Source organism: Semicossyphus pulcher, unplaced genomic scaffold (assembly GCF_022749685.1).
Source record: "Semicossyphus pulcher isolate SPU_LCO1_2020_fin unplaced genomic scaffold, fSemPul1.0.p SCAF_17, whole genome shotgun sequence".
NCBI lineage: Eukaryota > Metazoa > Chordata > Actinopteri > Labriformes > Labridae > Semicossyphus > Semicossyphus pulcher.
The window spans coordinates 11,717,072-11,739,215 of NW_027211681.1; the positions used below are offsets into that span (position 1 = coordinate 11,717,072).

Below are 22,144 nucleotides of genomic sequence, written 5' to 3' on the forward strand. Positions count from 1 at the left end.
TTTAAAAAATACAAATTACCATGATCCAAGGTAGTTAATATTACATCATATTTGTACAGTGTTTGAAGAGGTAGACCCCCCTTTTCAGAAGATGGTACCTGAGGAGCATTACGTTTTCAAATGAGGTCAATCTGAAACAACCCCATATTTTAAACATTTTCCCTTACACAGATCAACATCCTGTTCCTCCTCAGCAAAAAGCATTTAACTTAAGTAAGATATACTTTAAAAAAAAAACTCGCCTGCTTCACCTCCAAATCAAAAGGGCCCAAATGAAAGGGCCAAGTGTTTTAACAGCACCCAGCAGAGTGCCTTCTGGCTACATGCTCTGTCTGAGTGTCTAGCAAACAGCTGTTGGGGCTGCAGTTCCCACAGTCTTAAGAGACCCCCACTCCAGCACCTGCTACTGGGGAGCCTGTCTGGACGGCTGCTGGCTGCGCCGGACTACTTAATGGTCCCCAGTCAGCTGGAGAGACGGGGATGGTGGGTGCGACAGAGGGAGGGAGAGGGGGACAGGGGGTCTCTGTCTGGTCTTAGGGACAATTAAATGGGGTTTGGAGAGCAGAGGCTACGTGGGAGTGGTGCGAATGCACTTGAGTTAAGGGGGGTTGCCTTTCAGACTTTGGGATGGTGTGTGTAGATAGCCTGTTGGAATGTTATAGCTAAGACTCTGCACAAATTTAACATGGCTCCTAAATGAAGTATGAATGTTTTAAGCCAAATGTGTGCAAAGAACCCAAAAAAGTATGTCATTTGCATTTAACCTCCTGAGGACATCTACTCAGTACTGCTGGCTTATAAACTAAAATGTGCGTGTGTCTGTGTGTGTGTATTCCCCTTTAAACTCTGAGCCAGCTGGCCTGCAAGGCAGACACAGATCTGAGAGGACACAACTAGGTCAGACTAGTGTGTTCTTACTGCGGCGCAGCACATCTCTGTGCATGTGTTTGCATGTGCACAAAAGTGTTTCAGTATCCAACGTAAGGAACGATCACATCATTGCTTCCCTCTGGGCCACCGTAACCTCACCAGCGAGGTCAGAAATGTGTCCTCAAAACGGAGTTCATCCCTTACTTGTAGTTACCCCGAGGAAGAAAACTTTGTTTCTGTACTTGCAGAAGGGGAAAATAAAACAATACATGAGGAGAGTTCAGAAGAAGCTAAAAGAAATATTCTCTTATTTATGATAATGATGTTTGTAGTTCTTGACTTGCATTGTGTTTACACGGTTGAGTTCGTTCAATAACTTCCTTGTGTAGTCTGGCACAAGTAGAAGTTATGCATAAGCAGTGACGTTTTACATAAATAAATAAGAGGACAAAAGGATCTGGCAAAGCAAATCCACCTATAATGTCCGCTCTTTACCTTATGTATTGAAGAATCACTGCAACAACAGGGCTACAAGCTTGAGGCTTTTGGCTGAGCAGTCAGGAAAGAACAGGCTGTGAAGCGGAAGTCCTCGGGACAAGAATGAGAGGAGAAGGGGATAGAAAGCCAGCCAACAGCTAACTTTGCCACAGGCTGTGTTGTACTGGGAGGCCCCTGGGAAAACCAGGGCGGGGTAAAAGGCCAAACATGAAATCCACTGCTCGACTAGGACAATAATAAGGACATTATAGGTTAATACACTCAACCGGAGGAGCTTAACATGTCTCAAGCCAAAAGAAGAAATATATTCTTTTAAATCTAATGGCTTAGAGGTATTGCTTCTCTTGAGTGAGTTAAGCCAGCAGCCAAATTTAGATCCCTGTCCCGCAGCTGAGGAAGCTCTGCTCTAAACAGCTGAGCGGGGAGGAAATCTGGTGTTAGGAATCGGAAGGGTTGGTTTTTTTTCCCTGATAGCCAATAAAAAAAGCTGGTATACAACTAATTGATCTCAATTATTCATGTTTGAATGTTTGTAAGGATGCATTTAAGGAAGGAACAGGCCCAATAAAACCAAAGGTATGATTTCACTGACACTGGGTTTGAGCTTTTGTTTGATGTTGGTGGAACAGGCTCAAACACAGGAACAGAGCAGACTAGGACCAGGTAGCTCTGTGATGCAGAGGTCTTTAGTTGCTGACTAGCTAGCCACACACCACAGCTGCTGCAGATTTGTTTACTGAGTGCCCGGCGCTCTCCCAGCAAATGTTGAGTCAGTAATGAAAGTCAGCACAAAGCAGCAAAGGAGCAATGATGGAGCTAGAGTAGAAAAGAGAGGCGGTGAAGAGAAACTCAACAAAGATGGAAGCAAATACTTATGCTAGCTTTACTAAAAATACTGAAGGTGAAAGCATTGTGTGGCGCGCTGCAGAGATAATCGTGCATCTCATGCAGCACGTCTCCAATGTTAAGTGTTTTTTAAACAGACGTTCTGCCAGTTTTGTCTCTGAGTGTATGATTAAGCAAATTGGTTTGGAGGCAGAACAAAACAAAGAAAGGGCTTGAGATGAACACAACGATGTGAAAAGGATAACACGAAAAGAGCTGAAATATTAATGAAAATCATAAAATCTTAAATATGCTGGAGAAAAGAAACACGGTAATATCCATAAACTGACAGAAATACAGCCGTAACAGCGAGATGAAATAACTAATGGCCATCCTTTATCAGCAGATTCTTGCATACAAAGCTGCTGCACAATGAGCACCTGAAGGCAAGTTTGGTATTAGTGTTCTTAGGGGCCACCAGTGAGTTCATTAAAAAGCTACCGCTGGCTACAGTGGTGTGAGAGCGTGTGCGCGCATGTGTGTGTGGTCCTGTGAACCGAGAAAAGAGCACGCAGACTCACACAAACACCGAGGCCATGCCTTTTTTACTCAAGCTTAAACATCTAAACTAGATTTTGCAAGGTTATGAAGGAATATTAACAATGCCAGTGTTAAAGCACCGGACTTGCACGCTGTGTTGGCAGAAAGCTACGTTGGAAACAAGCATTTAGCTATTTAAATCCTTTTAGAAGGCCAGAGGAAGTAAAAGCGGGGAAGAAAGGGCAGCAGGCAACTAAAAGCTTGGTCATAAGTCTTACATTTTTATTCTGATTTAATTTGCCTACCCACATAGTTTGGAGGCTGTTTCTCATCATTAATTTATACTGACAGGAAGTGAAGGTGTGCTGTTAAACTACAATTATAATCATCATAATTTATAGCGCCCACAAAGCAGTGAATCTGTCAATGCTGCTTCGCATACCACTTTATCTGTGCTGAGGCGAACTGAATACAAACTGAGAGAGAACTAAACTTCCTTAAAAGCACATTCATAATTAACGACATGTTACAGTCTTACACAATCTGTGAAAATCAAAGTGAGAATAACGTATAATGGTTGAAGCAGAATGTTGAGAATCAAAGGGATGCTTTACTGAGCTCATCGAGCCAAATTTCACTTCATGCAGCCAAAATAAAGCATGCACAATCAAATATTTTAGGATAAAACTGTTGCACACAGCCACCACAAAATGAAACTACAAATCAGGAATCATGGGCATTTTTTTTTTTTTTACTATTATTGACACAAACCTGGGTGGCGTTTGCCCGCAGTGGATGTGGCAGAATTTGGGGTAGTGCTGCTGGTAGTCGTAGAAGAAGAAGAGTAAGACGACGAGGGCGGAGAGGAGGAGGAAGAGGAGGAGGAGGAGGAGAGGGTGAGAGCGCAGAGGGCTCCTGCAGGCAGTGGCTGGCCTCTCTTCAGTAGCTGCTTGTGCTCCTGCTGGCGGAAGCGCGGGGGCACCTCTCTGGGCGGGTAGCGAGCACTGGCAGAGGACAACTGGCACTGCTGCTGAGGGGGAGTCTGAGACGGGAGTTGGCTACTGGTGGAGGCGCGCTTGCCATTGCCAGAAGAAGAGGAGGAGGAGGAGGAGGAGGAGAGGGGAAGCGTAGGGCTGGCGGGGTGAAGGTGGTGGGGTGGGCCGAGACTGGGCTTAGTGGGTGCAGGCTCTGGCACTGGATGGACACAGGCACACCCACACAGAGAGACACATGCAGGGAGCAAGGTATTAATGTCTGGATTGTCCTTTGAGTCCTTTATAAAAAAGAGAATATACTTGGATGGGTGCATCTGTCAGTCTCTAAACAGTGAGGTTTATCGATCTAGTTTAATCAATTCCTTAATGACCCTAATTGTGTTTTTCAATGTTACAATAAAACTACATAAACTGCTCATGTTAATAGCACAGAAAATAGCCATCTTATCAAGTCAGAGAAGTATGAGATGAAACAGGAGTACAGCAAACAATATTCATAATCCTAACAATGGGGATTTTTTTTCAACAAAGAGCAGCCGGCATGTGTCACACATGATCATACAGCCTCAAAAAATGTAAATGCATGCATTGTATTGTATGTGTAGTACTCAGCAGGTGTTAACTGAATCTGTCTGCACAGCATGTAGGTGTGTACTATCCCTTTAAGTTAACTGCCTCATGCAGCCTTTTGTCGAACATATGTTACCGGCCCAGACGTACTCTATGAAAAGGTCATATTTTTTCTGCTGACTGCACAGACACACACAAACACATGGAGACAACTCCTTTCCTCTTCATTACCCCCCCAAACACACACACACACACGCACACACAAACACTCACACACCTTTCCCTGCTGTTTTGGCCTCAGTCTGACCCTTTCCCTATGGTCGCAGTGACCAGCCAGCCGTCTAATTGAGTGTTAGCCTGAAAGGTGTTATTATTAGCAGGACCTGGACAGCGAGCAACCCAACAGATCGGCTTTGCGAACGTTTCCCCTCCAGGGTGCTGCAAGACTGCGTGAAAAAACACCTAAACATTTAATAATTCTTATTGAGGAAGCTGAAAGGGATGTTGGCGTGAGTCTGTGGCTATGCACTTATAGGTGTGAGTTTAGTGGGAAAAGAAGAGGAGCCAGGCTAGTATAGAAATACTCTACCTGCTGCTTTCATACTGGTTGCCAATAGCTAATGGCCTGAGAGCTGCCGTGAATAACAGTTTCTTCCTCCCTGGGAAAATGCATGATGAACAGAGTTGATGTTGTTTTTCTATATGGTCCCAAGATAGATATGGCGGTTCTACACAACAGCTGAGACCGTCCTCACTCAAGGGAGGCGAGAGAGAGAGAGAGAGAGAGAGAGAGAGAGAGAGAGAGAGAGAGAGCGGCAGGGAAAGACGCAGGTTGTGTGTGAGTGTGTGGAGGGACGAAGGTTTTTAAAACCATGAAATAGTGAAAACTAGATGACAAGCGTTACTCTGACCACAGTGAGAGTCTGAACTTTTCCTGTATAGCACTGCTAGAGACCCTAACCCTAACCCTAACCACAGAGTGACACACAAACACACGCCAAAGCTGCACACCGGAGGTTAAAGTAAATTCAGAGTGCAGAGGTATTCACTGTGCCTGCCAAGAGCTGGTCTGAAAGCAGGGCTAAAAACAGAGGCCCTCTCAGTGAGCACAACACTAATCCAGATTGCTGCCTACCTGCTGACACACACAAACAGCAGGGACATGAAGGAGACTGTCATTTGCAAGAACACAGACGAACCTCTACATGGAGAGAACTACTTGTGTACAAGGATTTGAAGACAAAACATTATAGTCTCTTTTCTCGTTTATGCCTACGACAGACACATGCATGTTTCACCAATGAGATTTCAGCCTAACACACATGCAGAGAGAGGGAGGGAGAGAGAGGACCCGCCCCCTCCAGCAGTATCTGCCTGGCGGTTGGCTTTGAACTGCAGTGGGTGACGCACATTTCTGATTTAATTCAGCTCAGCCCGCCTGACGCTGTCCTGACCAATCAGACGGCAGGATGGAGAAAACAAGCAGCCCTGCCCCCTTTCCTCTCTGTCCTCCCCATCAGCGGGTTGCTCCAGAACCCCACTGCCTTCGCTCCCTCTCTCCTCCTCTATTTTTCTGGGTCTACCTGTCTGTCAGCCTGGTGTGCTCTGCTCACCTCGTTCTCCCTCTGGGACTTTACCCTTCTTGATCCTTCAGCTCTTGTGCTTTTGTCTCTCTACCTGCCATGTCCCTGCTTCAAGCCCTCCACCTCCCCAATTTAAATCCCCACATCTACATACTTTGCTATATCTTTGATCTATTCCAACTCCAACTAGCTTTTCTACCCAGTGGTTGTTTTGCACATTTCCTCCTGCTATTAGGTGTAACTATAGACTGCAGTGAGAGAACCTATTTACCTTAAAGGAGAAGAGAAACTGAAGGTAGTGTTTTCCAATGGCTCGGAAACTACCAGGATGCAGTTTTGCAATATTTGATGTTGCATACCACCCAAAACATATGCCTGGCAACTAGCATTACTTGTGCAGAATCCATTGAAATCACAAGCAGTTTCTAGAACCAGACCTTGGGAAGTTAATTTTCATGTATAGTTAGTTGACAAACTGTCAAACAGACTGGATTAGCCAACTACTCTGGTGCAGTAACGTACATAAGAAGAACATTTGGGCAGGTCACCTACTTATGAGATAGGCTTTTTTTTAATCTCCTCCACTTCGTTTCTGACAAGCAACACAGTCGCACAAACATTTCCCATCTCAAATAAAGCCATTCCCTTTTAAATCTCTCTGTCTATCATGCCAGCTCCCACAACGTCTGTAAAAGGAACTTCCTGAGTTTCTGGGACATCTCAGTTCCCTGAAACATTTGATCAAAAGACACATATGGATGTTTCTCAGGCAGCTCACTGTTTATTTCTGCTGCCAGTCTGGCACAGGGAGCAGATGAGCCCAGAAGACAGACGCATAAGTCCCTTAGCTCCGGCATGCCTCATACACACACCCAGCTTCATACAGCCTGTGTTTTTGTTGCTGTAGTAACAAAGGGTGTATCCAAGCTGCAACTCCCTTATGTTGCAGATGAACACGTCTTATTTCTTCCGCACAAGCAATGACAACTCTTTCTTTAATCATCCTGGTAAATTAAAAACCACATTGTAACACACCTGTTCAATGTCGAGAAAAGTGCTGCCATAACAATATCCAGCTTGATAATGTGTAACAAATCTACAGTGTAATCTGTGTAACTGTGAGAGTTTATGTTCTCCTGAGAGGGAAGGAGCGTGTGCGCAGACATACCCACACAATGAGACAGCAGGAATGGCATTCTGGATGTGAGGAGGTTAGAGAATAGCATGTGTAAGAGACACGGCTCCCCTCTGATCTGAACAAACATAAATACTTTTACTGAGACATCTTTTATTTAGAGGAGGAGGGATCTTTTCTTAATCCATGATGTATGAGTAAGTGCTTTTGAAGAGGTGGGGGGGCGAGCTTTATAGAGAAGGCTCTGAAGGGGGAAAAAGTGGGGAAATCCCTACGATGAGAGTATGTCTGTAAAAGATTAAATGAGGGAAGTGAAAGGCGTGCTGGTTACACTCAGAGCCAGTGAGAGGCAATGAACTCCACGCAGTAAATTAGTGAGGTTGCAGCTTATTGCGTTTTAACTTAACCAGATGACAAATAGCTCGGCAGAAGCAGGTTTTTTTTCCTTATTATTAAGCACTTACTCTAGGTGATGTTTGCGTCTCTGAATTTTAATTGAAAGCTACTAAACATATTCTATAGAATCTATTCACAGGAAGAGTGTTTCTCTACGCCCTCACACAGCATTTGGATTGCTGGTTTTCAAGGGAAATTATTAGAAAACCTAATTGGACAGAGGAAGAAACCAATACATGATAAAACATTTCACCAACCTATATTTGGCGGAGATAAATATAGAAATATTGGAGATAAAGCAGTGCAAGTGAGCGCTGTGCTGTGAGCTGGTGACCTCAGTGCCTCTAATTGAAGCTGAAAAAGGATAGCCAATTAAATAAGCATTTGTATCAAGTGCACTGTAAATTCCATTAAACACTCCAGCTGAGGCGCGCTCTGCAACCTTGCACCAAACTTTTAATTACAGCCCTTCTTCACACTAAATGGTTAATTACACACAATGAGAGAGAGAGCGACAGAAAAAGCAACTGCTTAAGAATAGAGAGCAAGTGAGCGTAGATGAAGGGGGGGGGGGAGCATGGCAAAGGGAAACACACAAAGGGATCAGATATAGAGAATCCATAAAAAGGCATGAGGTAGGGTATCTGTTATTGTAAAGAACTACTGTGATTGGTTCCCTGAGCCGAGTGCCAGGCAGCGCAGGTTCCCACATCTCTTCTGTCTATTGTCTGCAGAGCCACTTTATTATGCAGCCATGTTTATAGGAGGGGGAGGGACAGAGGCAACACACAGGCCTCTGCTCCACACAATAGTGCGTTTCTTAATCCAATAAGAGCTAAGAGGTAGGGAAGGTGAGGAAAATATAGCATGTTTTAAAGTGGGTTTACATGTGTCTACAGCTATTTTATACACACTGCTTCACAAGTTGTTTATATAAAGGTGTACTGTTGTGTGGTACAAGCTAAAGAACAGAAGCATGCAAATGCCTTAGTGAAAATAGTAGTAAGCTTAATTTTGCAATCAAACAATATGAAGGCAATTGCACAAATAGATGGGTTTGCTGCGTGGGTGAAGTTCCAACAATATAAACAAATAGTGTCTGGACGAAGTTCATGACCTTTCCTACAACACAACTCTTCACAACTCTCTTTTCCTTCCGCAAATTCACTGCCAAAAGCAGATTTGGGCTTTTTAGTAATTTCAACAGCACTCAGACTGCTTCCCCTTCGATGGAAGCAGTTACTTATTACACTGCTCGAGACTTTTTATATACAATCCACAAACTTGACCAACTTCTTAATTCTCTTTTGCCCGGCTAAGTCACAGCAAATCCTGGTGGCTAGCATGATAACTAAAGTATTATTTTTTAGATGGAAGAGAGTGAAAATTATCTGGTTTGTATAAAAAGTTTGGGAGTGAAATAAAAGTAAGTATACTAAATAAGTGTAGTGCCTGATGTTGGATCTACATGAGCCCAGAGAAATGAGACTCGGTTGTTTTACAAACCAAGAGGCAGATGTGTGTGCGTGTGTTTATGCGCACAGGGGAAGGTCAAGTGGGTGTGTCGCTATAAAAAGGTCCCATCTGTCAGTGCGAGAAGAGAAAAACAGAAAAACCCTCATTCACAAAATAAAGGCAAAATTTCTCACCCCTCACCCTTCCTATGAAAGCGCCGTTGCTATAGAGACTGACAGTTGCCTAATGCACCTCCTTTTGCCTCTTGTGACCCCTGTTCCTCCTGTGACCTCTTCCCATACCACGCCCCCTCCACCCGCTCTCTCTGATTAGTGCCTTCACCCCCTCTACGTGCCAGGCTCTTTCCTTTCACTCTCAAGTGTTGGTTGCTCATCAGCTTTACCTCTCAGGTCTGTTATGATTGCGAGAGAGTCCTCATCAACAAACCCCTAATAGCATTTTAGCCCTTATGGACGCTAATTCACAGAGTGTGTGCAGAGCTTTAACAGCATCACTGCACCTTTAACCCGAGGTCAGAGCCTGAGGGTCGCAGGTGCCTGAAGATATGCGTCTTTTAAGTTTGATGAGTATGTAGCGCGATTCAAGGTATCTTAAACTTCTTAATAGTCCACATGAGAAATGTCACATGAGCCCCGGGGTCATCGCCCTTAAAGGGAAGGTCCAAGTATTTCAAGGTTCTGTTTAACCTTACACTACATACAATTAGAAAACAATCCAATCAAGGCAAACTCAGCTGGTGCTATAGTGTGTTAATCTGTTTGAAATCATCTGCGGTCTAACTGCTGTTTGACAACGGCCTGAGGGAAGAGCGAGGGGAGCCCTTACGCAGGCATACAGGCCGCCTTTGAACCTAACAGATGCGTATATATACACGTGAACACCTTGTCCTCAAAGCGCAGGCTAAGCTGTCAGTCATATCAGTTCGGCTACATCCTATTAATCTGCCCGATATTTGACATGAAGCAGCTCACTGTTAGTGGGGGAGGAGATGATGGGGGAGGGGCACGAGCCACCGAACAGGCTCTCTTGTCAGCAGCTTGCGAGTGATCATACAACATGAATACACAGAGAGGAAAGCATTGTTTGAGTTTGTGCGCCCCTTGTTTCCTTTCTCTCTGCCCCCCCCTCTGTCTCTCCCTCCATCCCTCACTCTGCTTCAGCACTTGATATGCGTGCGGGGCGAGCACACGGGGGGTAGAGGAAAAACAATTATGCTTGGCAGTCATAAATCCACAGGACGTAATTCACAAGCTATTCACTATTAATTCATTGAGTGTTTATAAATGTGGTTAACAGAAGAGAAAGCAGCCTGAATGCTGAAGTAAATTAGCCCCTAATTAGATAGCGATTCATGAAATTCCCTTTCAAAAGTGTTGATGCAATTAATAGCATGTGAAATTGCAAATGAATCCAATACAGAATTATACGACACTTGTGTTTATGCGCGTCTCTTGCCACTTTGAAAAATATAATGCTGTTATCACCGTGGTGACTCCTTGTAAATACGCTTTCTCCTCAGATGCAGCGCAGGGCCGAGCACATCGAGGGTGAAACGAAACAGGCGGAATAAACAGCGTGGGTATGGAGGAAAGCGAGGGACGGGGCAGTGACAGGCGTACATTTGTTCTCTCACCTTTCACGAGTGAAAAGTGCGTGAGCAGCAAAAATGGAGATTGCAGATGTTTTGATTATCAGGATGTTTGAATGTGGTATTACTGTGGCTTTCTGTGCCAGCGTGCAGCCACCTGTTTCATAAATTGCATTTGTGTAACTTCCTGCTTAGGCCATGTTTTCTTATAATGTGTGAGTGTGTTGGTTTGTGCATGCTTAAAGCCAGTGTGGCTGGTATATTGCTGTTTTGCAATTTCCCCATGTAAGCATTTGCTTCATTCACTGAAAAATAGATTGAAAAGCTCCAAGTTGCTTTGGGAGGACTGTGCATGTCTTTAAGGAGGACTCCAGTCATCTCAGAACACAAATCTGCAGCTTTACAGATCTTCAGATATACTACTGTGTGTACGTGTGTGCGTGGGTGTGTGCGCCTTTGCATGTGCATGTTTTTGTCAAGGCTTGTAGGTGTGTGTACCAGGCCTACTGACTGATTGTGATTGCAGTCGTGGCAGAGATTGGGATGAAGCTGCGTGTGCACTGGTGGTGAATAATCAGCATCCCTCTGAGGTAATGGAGACCAGGAGGCAGGGATGGAGGGAGGCAGGGATAGAGGGAGGGAGGGAGGGCCCTGCATCAGAGGTCCAGCCTGTGTGTGTGTGTGTGGAGGGGGGGTAGGGGCAGTGGGACACTGCCTCCTGGAGCCCTGCGTTCGCTGAGGCTCCATGCCTAATGGGGGGCAGAGAAGTTAATTCTACTGCACCGAAGCTTTATCTCATTTTCATACATATGAACGCGCCAGGCCGAGATCGATTACCGCAAACAAATTGAAATGCCTGGGACCAAGGAGGCCTGCAGAGAGGGAAAAGACGATGAGGATGGGGGAGGTGGTGTGCATGTGTATGTGTCTATGAATTTCTGATAGTGTATAAGGAAGGCAGGATTCACTGATATGGATGGAAAGACACAAATCACTGCTGCATACTGATTTTCTCCCCTCACGCATACACACAGACCTCCATTATTTAGTGTCACGCATAAAAACCCAACTCATTCCAGGCGGTGCCACCTTCCCTTTAAGAGATATTGCAGATGGGAGGTTATGAGCAAACTCACAGAGGTCCGGATGGCCCGCCGAACGATTAGTCTTCAAACAGACCGCTTTCCCTTCTACTTTTTACCTGCATGACTACCCACTACTTACACACAATCAGAATCTCATTCTATGTGCCTTTCTATCTCTCTCTCTCATTAAACATACCATAAAATAAATGTCCATGTCATTAGTCCTCTTCTATATTAGCACCGTCATTGACTCCCAAAGATCATTTTTGGCACTTGTCTAAAGTGCCCTCTGCTTCATTACTTTCTTTCCTCCCTTTCCTTCCTTCATTTTTGATTTTATCTGGCCTACAACGCCCTGTTACACTTCCCCCTTCTACCTCAGCGTCTTCTCTTAGGTCAGCCCCCGTCCATGGGCCTCTCTCACTGCTAGACTCTTCCATTTTTCCCCTCTGACTCTCAGCATTTCCTGCCAGCAACACTTGGTACGGCCTACAGACATCATGCGCTTTGTTATACATTTTGGCTGTAAACCGACCCATTGGTTTTAATTTAAATAATAACACTTTTATAATAGTTTCATATATACTGAGATTTTACAGCAATGCAAAGGCACATAGATCATAAATAAATATACACGATTTCTAATGAGGTTTTCTTAGCCAAACAATAACCAGTCAGTCAGTCTAGTTAAGTCAGTGCCAGTACTCTGAAAAAAACAACAGGGCTCATTTCAAGCTTTTTAACTTCATCATTGTGTCATTACACATCCAATGTTTTGCAGTACAGAGCCAAAACATGAAAAATCACTGTTTTAATACTTTGGCTGCACTGTAGTTATAACTAAACATTTAAGGAAAGCATCAGCGGTCAAATACCCAAAGCAAAAACAGCAATAGTTCTGCACGCAGAGGCCCTGTTTCACAGTGTGCCCACATAATCCTTTGGGTCATTTGGACTGCCACCCGTCTGACAACCACAAACCTCTCCAGCTTCTGGTCATGTCCATCAGACTAAATTCTACATGTAACAAAAGACCCACTAGACATTTCTCAGGCAACAATCTTTAGAGCAGCCGCAACTCCAATCCAAGGCATTTAAACCCCAACTGGTGAAGTAAAGCTGCTAATAGTTTAAAAAACAGATGCTGCACACTTTAAAAATCTGCATATTTTGTGAGAAGGGCCTTTTGTATATCCATACAGGAACCATACAAACTTTGAACTGATTGCCTGAAGAAGATTTTTTTCTCTGAGAAATCTACAGCCTGCAAACAATGGATGCTTATTCAAATCCCAAGCAGCTAGCTTGTGCAGAGGCTTTGAAACCTAGTTAATAGGCCAAGCTCACAGTCAGGGCTGTGGAACACGGGGAGGGTAATTAAATAGACGGGTCATAGTTCAAGGCAAGCTGCGGTGACCTTTCTTAAGGCCTAACAGTTACACCCAGATGGCCAAGCTGCTGCTCTAACTGGGGGGAGGGGTTAGGCGCTACGGATTTAAGGGGAAGCCACCTAGCATAAATACAGCATACAATATACAGTATATACAGTTACAAAACCTGTTTCAACCATTTTGCAGTAATTTCATCATCTCCAACTGTAGCCATACCAGAGCGATGCCAGGTGAAAGGACAACAAAGGAGGACACTATGCAAGATAATTAGCACCGGCCTGCTTGCACGTCTTGCATCATTAAGACACAAATCAGACAAGCACGTCACAGAAGCTACACTTGCTAATTTCTAAACACTTGAAATGAAACTAAAGCGAATTTTACAGCAATAGACATAAAAAAATCTATTTTACCATCTTAAAAGAACAGCAAGGGCACATGAGGACACTGTTCTTTCAGTCTCTGCATTACGGCTCATCTCCATGCCCTTCTTTTATTCCACAACTCCTCTCCTCTCCCTGCCTCCTTCACCCCATCCCCCTACCCACACCACACTCAAGAGTGCTGTCTGGGTGCCCTCACGCTTCACTGCCTGGTGCTGCGGGCGTACTAGGCGTCACTCTGCATCACTCTGTATTAGACTCGACTGTATTTGCCCTGCTCTGTGTGTGTGTGATCCGAGAAACAGAGTCAAACGGCACAATTGTGCATGCATGTGCAAACTGTGTGTCCATCTGTGTACGAGAGCGCTTAGTGCTATGTGTGTATAAAGCATGTATAATAAGTGTGTGTGCGTCTTTATGGGTCAGCGTATGTTAATCAGAGCAGATGAATGTATGTCTGCTGTTGGAATGTAGTTTTAGAAAATTAGATGGATGACAGGGTGTAGTTTACTTGATCCTGACACTCACCTTTGGGTTTCTGATCAGCAGCCTGCAGGGCAAAAGACAGAGATGGACTTCAAACAATGAGGGTGACATTTAACAGTCATTTAAAACTGTGTCATGACAAAAACTAGATCTGTATTTAACAGGAAAAGGGATAGTGTTACTAAGTAAGGTGATTCATCTCTACACACCACTCATCACGTTTTCCGCTGCACTAAATAAGTCCTCTATTGTTGGATTACTGAGAGATTGCTGCCTACACGTCAGCCAAAGGGATTGATTTCTTAGAAGTAGGAAAAATAAAAGATTGGAGGCTTTAAAAAAGACCGTCCAATCCAAACTCCTGCAGTGGGCTTTATTTCCATCTTTACCTTTTTCTGAGCGACGTCCGTCTTTTCTTCTTGTTTTTTCTTTTTCTTTTCTTCCATCAAATGGTTCTCTTTCTTCTGTTGCTAGCGTCTCTCAGCTGTAAGACAGGGAAAGGGAAAGAGTAATGAGTGGCTAGCAAACATGTTTGTATGCTTTACATACGCTTGTAATATGAGCATCACATTTTAAACACGTGTATGGCATTCAGGCACATTTATACTGTCTGAGCAAAACAGAATTCAAATGCTACATAATAATTCACTTCAGCAAACACACACAACCACACACTGTAAATACAAACTTTAAAAGGGCCAGTTCGCAGATTTAAAACCTCAGTCCTATCATCCTGTTATGGGGAGCTAACGCCATTATGGTAGGAAGAAAATGCAATGTTGCTCTGTGCCTTTGGAGGATGCTATCCTTCTCCAATGGGCCCTCGACCTCCGCCAGACAATGTAAAACACTTCGTCTGGCGGAGGGAGCTTGCTAAACTACACTTCCTCAATCTACGCCCGCCTCCGATGTCGTGTCTCGTTCACAATCGTAAGGTTTGAAATGTAGACTGGAGATCCTTAGATTTTTTAAACGATCCACCGGTATATTCTCATCGTGTTTCAGATTAAAAAAAAGGAAAAAGGTAAAGAAAATAAAGCACATATGTGAGTTGTGAAAGAATAAAGAAAAAAGGAGAGAGAGAGAGAGAGTGAAGGCCAGAGTAAAAGGCCTGGTTTAAAGCAGCCAGCAGGAAATGGCAGGAAAATAAAACGGCGAGGGATTAAAAGGACTATAAAGGAAACAACGTAAAGGCCAACAGACTTACAGTACAAGGCACAAGGCCTTTTTAGAAAGATCCGTATCCAGTGGGTGGGAGTCAAACTAGCGAGATAGCTAGCCTGAGGGCCAGAGAAAGTAAGTGCTTCATTTCAGCCTGTATTTCCTTTGGCTCAGCTTCAGTGACAGCTCCTGGAAACTATTAGAGGCATGGGCTGGGCCATAGGGGCGAAATGTGTGTTTAGTCTTCACTAAGTGCAATGGATACCAATCTATAATGTAGCTCTATGTCATATTAAATCAATGATACAACTCTCTAAAACGTGCAAATACAATCAATCATCTTCATGTCAGTCTGTAATAAAGGTCTCATCCTCTCTGCTGGCCATCATCCAAAGAGCGAATGTACACAGGAGCGCGCACATGCCTGCCTCGTACAATGAGCCATTGTGCTTCATCCTCCTGAAATGGAAAGGCATGACTTGCTTTCAAAGACAGCAGCAAATTCAACTTTTCACTTGAGGATCACTGCGAACTCTACATCAGAGTTGTCTAAAACAAACACTATCAAATCTTTGGATTGCATGTACTGCTGTGTAGTTTCTGATATGTGTGTGTGGGTCCTTTTTTCATCAGGTAATCATTGTCTATCTTGCCTAAAGATGTTCTAATTAATGTATTTTAACGTGGTCTGATGATAAGGCATTGAAAGTTATTAAAGTATTAAAGATTTTCATTTAAATAAATGTCTGCTAAGTCACTTTATATCGCTGAATAAGGTAACACAATGGTGATTGAGCCTATGGCCCACTGACGAAAGCCTTTGCATTTGCACTATATAGCATTATTACAGACTGGGTGTCTGTGGCGACATTCGCGGAAAAAATCACAAGCAGTGCCCAGTTAGTGATGCGTTTTCCATCAGCCAGCAGTGGTTGGTCTGCCAGAGAGGGTAGGCGGAGCTAAGCGGTTGCTTTTCCGCTCTTTGCAAGCGTTGCGAGTAAACAGTAATCTACTATGGCTGAACAAACAAAGAAAAGATCGATGACGACAGATACAACTTCAAAAAGAAGTGAACATCCAAAGAAAAACAAACAAATTTGACGCTCAGTTGAAGGCAAACAGTCTAAAAAGGAAAGCGACCGTCAGCGAGGAAAATCAAGAGTTACAACCGTGACTAAGGGAGTCTAGTTAAATCGGGATGTATTCGCCCGCAGTTCCTTTTTATCGCCCAAGGTGCTGCCAAATTCAAAACTAAAATGTCACATTTGCTTGTTAAAGCTTTACAAGTGAGAATCTTTGGATTAAACAGATTCAAGCTAATTCAATTCAATACACAACACCTCTGGCCTTGAGAAATGAAATAGACATTTTCCTCTTTATTTCTGACATGTTATATCACACATTTTTGTTCAATTCACTGACTGATGAACTGACAATAAAGATCATCAATAGAAGCCCTAACGTTGATTAATGTGCACTGTCCCTGACAAGTACACTAAAGATAAAATAGCAAATGTGCCTACACAGGGCCTGATATGAATCAAAATCTGAATGTATGAATGAATCATAACGCTCATAACAGAAGATTAATGAAAGGACTGCCTCCCACTATGCTTCCCACTGGCAGGAGGAGGGAGCTGTCAATCAGAGAGACAGAAGAGGCCGCACGGAGACCGTCTGATGGTTTGTTAATATCTCTATGGCAATAAAGGAGAGAAAGCAGTGAAGGGTTAGACAGACCCACACATGGGCAGAGATATCCATGGAGGAAGACGGCTTGGCTAGTGACCATGGTAGCAGAGTAAATGAAAGATACTTTTATTCTCCTGAATGTGACTTATCTCTCTTTCTTTCCCTCTCACTCGCACACACACAGTCCTATTTTTCATGTGGCGGAGCCTGTGCGTGTGTCATTGTGCTAGCTCAGCAGCTAAGAGAAGGCAGCCCTCAGGTAATAAATAGGAGCTCAAATTGTGTAGGTGTGTGTGTGTGCATTCAGATAATTACATATAGTATGTGTAGCATGTGCAGGAGAGTATTTTAGTCACTCTGGTAACATCAATGACATTAGCAAGAAACAAGGGTTTTAGTAGTCCGTGGAGGGGATGCAGATACTATTACAGACCTGCACAACAATATCCTTTAATTATCTGTGCAATTTTTTTTTATGTCAGTGCGCTAAAGAAAACCTTCAGTTAAATAGTAATATCTGTAATGTTGAAGAGAGCCTGATATAACAGTAGTCTTTTGAGCTGACGTCGTCACCGCTAAAGTTAGCTTCCCTCCTGACCTCCGTTGCCCCGACATATATACCTGCCTCTCCCCATCTCTTTCCCCTCTCACCCAGTACTGCTGACACCAGCACCTCCTCGGCTCTGACCCTGAGGTGTCACTGTGCTGCCTTTCAGCATCAGGTTTACCCTTTGCTGCTGGTATGACACTGCAATTAGGCCAAACATGTCTTGTTTTGAGGTGCGATGACCTACACGGCCACCAGTGTGTCATGCAGGTGTCTCTTAAATTAAAGGGGCTTAGGTCACCTTTACTGTGACTAAACCAGTGACCTCATGATTAAAAAAAACATTATCAGATGCATTGTTAAAGAGTTTGCTCATTTGCTACTTAACCAAAAGTTACATGAGATAAATATTAATGCGATGCTAACACTAAATCCAGGCCACCAGCTAGTCTCAATGCAAGTCTTCTCAGTTATTGTCTATCTACATATTTTCTGTGCTAGCTAGCAAGCTGTTCATCGCTATGCTCAGCAGTCAGCTGTGTATTGTCCAAAGTTGCAAATGTGTTAAAGCTGCCGGATGCTTTCAGTCTGTTGGTCAAAAATTAGCTTATCTGCTGAGCTAACAGCTCGTTAGAACGCACAACAGTCTGTTCTATTTCTCCTTATATTGCCAGCATAAATATAACATGATGTGGAATGGACCTCTGCCAGGGTTAGGCTAGCTGTTTACCCAAGTGTTAGCTCGCCTGGGCTACGCACAAAGCAACGTTTATAATGTCTGCATAGACGGTAAATCATGTATACATTCATACAACTCTCTAGAGGATCAAATGTCAGTTTACAGGCAAAGACAATCCACTCAAATTTATAAAGCAATTCGAAAGGCAATACAACATAATGGGGCCGGCTTTCTTCCTCATGCTATATATTAGACACTGACCTAGCCTGGGATCCTACAATGACTTATAGGCTTAAGAATACAGAGTTAAGTAGGAAAACATCCTGAGTCTAAGCAAACTGGGCCACTGGAGAATTGTAAAGAACGTGCATAGCGAGGTAGTAGCTCTTCTCCCTGTGCTGCAGCAAACAATTCAACATCCTGGGACTATAGGGCGAAGCTATAGAGAAGGAGGCATGACGACAGGAACAAACTGTACAGGAATGAAGGGGCTAGAAACTCCCAACACACACAAACCCAGTCACAGACATACACAGGAAGGCTTGATGTACACAGGCGGGGGGGGGAGTCTGTCTGATGCCTGTCTTTTTCTGCCAGGGATGCAGAGGAGAGGGAGGTGGGAGGAGGAGAAGGAGCGATGAGGATGGGGGGCGATGAGAGGAGAGGGAAGAAAAAAAAAAACAGGCGGAGGATGAAAGCAGACGCGGAGCAACACCAATTAAGAACGACAGCCGCCGGAGAACCAGACAGGGCACAGAGTGAAAGAAGAGAGACTACGCTGGAAGAGGGAAAAGACAGAAAGAATCCTCATCGGAGAAATGGAGGAGTAGGGAAAAGAAAAATGAACGGAGCACTATTGAGGCTGGCAGACGAGGAGAGACGGGGAGTGAGGAAGGGGGGGGAGAGAAAGAGGAACTGAAATATCCATGCAACTTGATCGCTAGAATCTAGAAATGGAGGGAGGAAAAGAGAGGTGTGGGGGAAAAACATGCAAAGGTGAAAGAGAAGGGGAGTAAAGAAAGGTGCGCTCATTTGAAGACAAAGGAGGAGAGACACCGAGAAAATCCTGAACAGGGAAAAAGAGCTGCAAAGAAAACACGCAGCTTCACGTGTTCTGAGCCGCTTTCAGATCAACCGCAGACACCAATCACAAAGGAGGTGGGGAGGGAGGGAGGAGAAGGAAGAATGGGACCAGAGACTTTCCTCTATCAGCAAAAAAAGTAATATGCTCATGTTGTGGCTGCAGAATGTGGTAAATCAACTCTCCACCAAGATCACCATTTAGCCAACCACCCATTCCTGTGGCAGCAGAGAAGCCACAGGGCTCTCCTGAGCCTTATTACATGGAACATTATCACGGACAGCCCTTACCTGGGGACACAATTCCTCAAAACCTGCTGCTGTTGCTACAGACCCTCAACTACCCTCCACAAATGTGTGTGGGTGTGCGTTTGTGTTCACTCGACCTGAATGGCTGGAGGAAAACAAGCCTGTAAATGCCACAGTTGATAAGCCGCAATAACAATGTTGTTGTTGGTCGGTGTTTCCATCCCTCAGTCACACACAGACTCACTGGTCGCTTGGCTTGTAAGCATTCTGCGCATACCGGCTTCGCTTTCAGCAGGTGGAGAGAGTGCCTTGCGAAAATACACAGCACACTTTATTGCAACTAGACGGGACTAGCTCAATGAACTGTGGCAGAAATATTCTCGGTTGTTTGAATGCGCAGACGAGGGACTGACTGAGGGCGAACGGGTGGGTGTAGAGAGGCGATGAAGGGGGATGCAAGCTGGAGAAAGAAAGTCAAAGAATCAGATAGTGAGAGACTCAAACCTGCGCTATAAATAACAGCTTTGAGGTTTGCCTCCAGAAAATTAGCTCGCAGTGTCTTGGCGGCTTCCTCTGCCAAGTCGATATGAAACTTTAACACGATGGCAGCTCATTAAAAAGGAAAACAGCACAATGCACAAGACCAAGCAGGCCTGCTCCCTGCCAGCACACCAGCTAAAGCTTATTGAATTCAGGAAGAAGCTGTCACGCTGAGTGTGTTGGTGGATGCGTTTGTCTTTGCTTCTTTGTATCTATACGAATATGTGGTTGTTAATTTTCTGCACACTTTACATATTAGCATTAATCTGTGTGCCTTACTGGCGGCTTCGGGGCTGTGAGGTGAATCTCTGTCTAAAGGTCTGGATAGTTATGAACTGCCATTAGCTTTAATACAATTGCTGACCTGTCATAATTAACCTTTAGCAGGAGAAACTGAAAAGTTTTACCAATAGAGCACCTCTAAATGAGACTGGCACGTGTTAATTAAGCTTCATAACACAGCAACAGAGGGCCATTGTTTCTAAAAGGCTGGCTGTTTCCGATTTAACCTGCACTGTATAGCAGGATGCAACTAACCATAGCTACAACACGTGTGCATTAAACTATGTCATGGTTAGATTTACAAGCGGTTAATGAATTGATGGATAAAAGATAATCACAACATTAGCCAGAAAAGCTTAGAAAACAGATTGCGTATCCTTTGTAAGCAGTCTTGTGAGAGCCACAACAACACTCCTTTATGTGTGCCACCAAGCTGGGCTGGTATGGTACTTTTCCTATGTATTCTTTTTTACATTGACTCATAATATTAAGAGAGAAATGCTGCTGCACAGCCTGTTGTTACAACCACCGTCACACTGTCAAAATCACAGCAGCCAGACTAAATCAAAGGACACATACTTACACACATGCTAAGATGCATGCTAAGACAAATTGGCTAATCGGCTGGGTTATAGTCTCCTCAAGGTTACGTTGACACAATGTCCTCCCTGTACATTCACACACACACACACACACACACACACACTGCCAGTCAACAATTCCCTTGCTGTCAACAGTGAAAGCAATAACACAGAGCCTGAAAGAGAGAGAGAAAATAATTGCTGTGCTTAGTTATTGGGACAAAGCCTGCTCTGATGTCAGGAGAGAGGGGAAGACAAAAAGCAGAGAGAGAGAGAGATGGAAGTGACAGCCTCCTCTGTAAAGCAGTGGATATGTGGAAATAATGAGTGTACATCCACAGGAATGAAGGAAAAGCCGAAAAGGTAGAGCGGAAATACTTCTAGAGTAGAAGTTGGCTAGTTCTGTTTCGTATCTTCCTGAGTTCTAATAATACTGAGAATAGTACAAATCAATACAGTCCTTAAGTATGATAACAAAAGCAAAGCGAGTAAAATATGATCTGTTCGGCGAACAGCTTACTTGCTCCAATTCTTCAGTATCCTCAGATACCCAGTGCCTTAATTAATATGCATTAGGCTGTGCCACACTCGGTGTTAAAACTTAATCTGCTCACTAGAAATTCTATTTTGTAATTCAACTGGGTCACAATTCAAACATCCCAAGAAATGTTTTGTTAATAATATCCACCGCTTCTGTTTAATCAAATCGAGTTCCTAAAAATGTGCTCGAACAATCAAAGTACACAGAGTAAACACCTGAACTTCATTGACTCTACTCAGGTCGATGTTAAGGCGACAAAACACTCCAGACTGCAAACAAATGATCTGAGCTTACTAGCCTAAGCCATGGCCCATGGCACAAGGGCAGGCAGCACATGCTAGTGCTATTTACATAGCCTTAACTGAGGGCTTTGGGAGTGCTGCGGGGCCTAAGTCTTTTACATAATAAGTAATGCTGTCTTATGTTGGTTTGGAGCAGGAAAGAAAGGGAACACTGTAGGTTGGACGTCCTGCATATTCTCTGTCAGCTACCATGTGATGCCCCTCTCCTCTCCACGTCTCTCCAATTAGCCGACATGGAGCAGGGGGAGGGAAGGAGGCCCCCACCAAACCTCGGCACATTGAACATTCCCCTGGACCCCTGCCAAGACTCACAGGCAGCAGCTCGCCGGTTTCAGCTTCGCCTCCCCCATCCCCCCTGCTTCCATTCCGTCCTGGCTTACCCCTGGTGGGCCCCCTAAGGCCCTGCCACATCCACTGGCACATAAGTTGGACAAAGGGGAGGGGGTTACACATAACCCCAACACCCACAGGATGCTTTGGTTTACCTCTTTCATGAAAAAGCCGTATGTATGACATTAATGACAAGATGTTTTCGTCTTTATACCCAAGACTGATGATTACAAGCCAACACCTAACGGCTCCCCTACGGTCAAAACTGAAACTTAACCTTCCCCTGAAAAAGATTATGACCAATCATAACATGAGATCAGTGTCTCATACCAAAGCAGA

General features: G+C 44.1%; 1 protein-coding gene across 2 annotated transcripts in view; it reads right to left on the reverse strand.

Moving 5' to 3' along the window:
• tnrc6c2 (trinucleotide repeat containing adaptor 6C2) overlaps positions 1–22,144 on the reverse strand; it is a 52,249-nt gene that overhangs the window by 26,382 nt on the left and 3,723 nt on the right. Inside the window, exons 2-4 of one of the 2 annotated variants that reach the window (XM_069665783.1) lie at positions 14,211–14,305; positions 13,864–13,885; positions 3,505–3,927 (exon numbers count right to left, since the gene is read on the reverse strand). In XM_069665783.1, the coding sequence (XP_069521884.1) occupies positions 3,505–3,927; positions 13,864–13,885; positions 14,211–14,267 (502 nt within the window). In that variant the 5' untranslated portion in view covers positions 14,268–14,305. The remainder of the gene's footprint in view (positions 1–3,504; positions 3,928–13,863; positions 13,886–14,210; positions 14,306–22,144) is intronic. The other variant, XM_069665784.1, reaches the window with a different exon arrangement.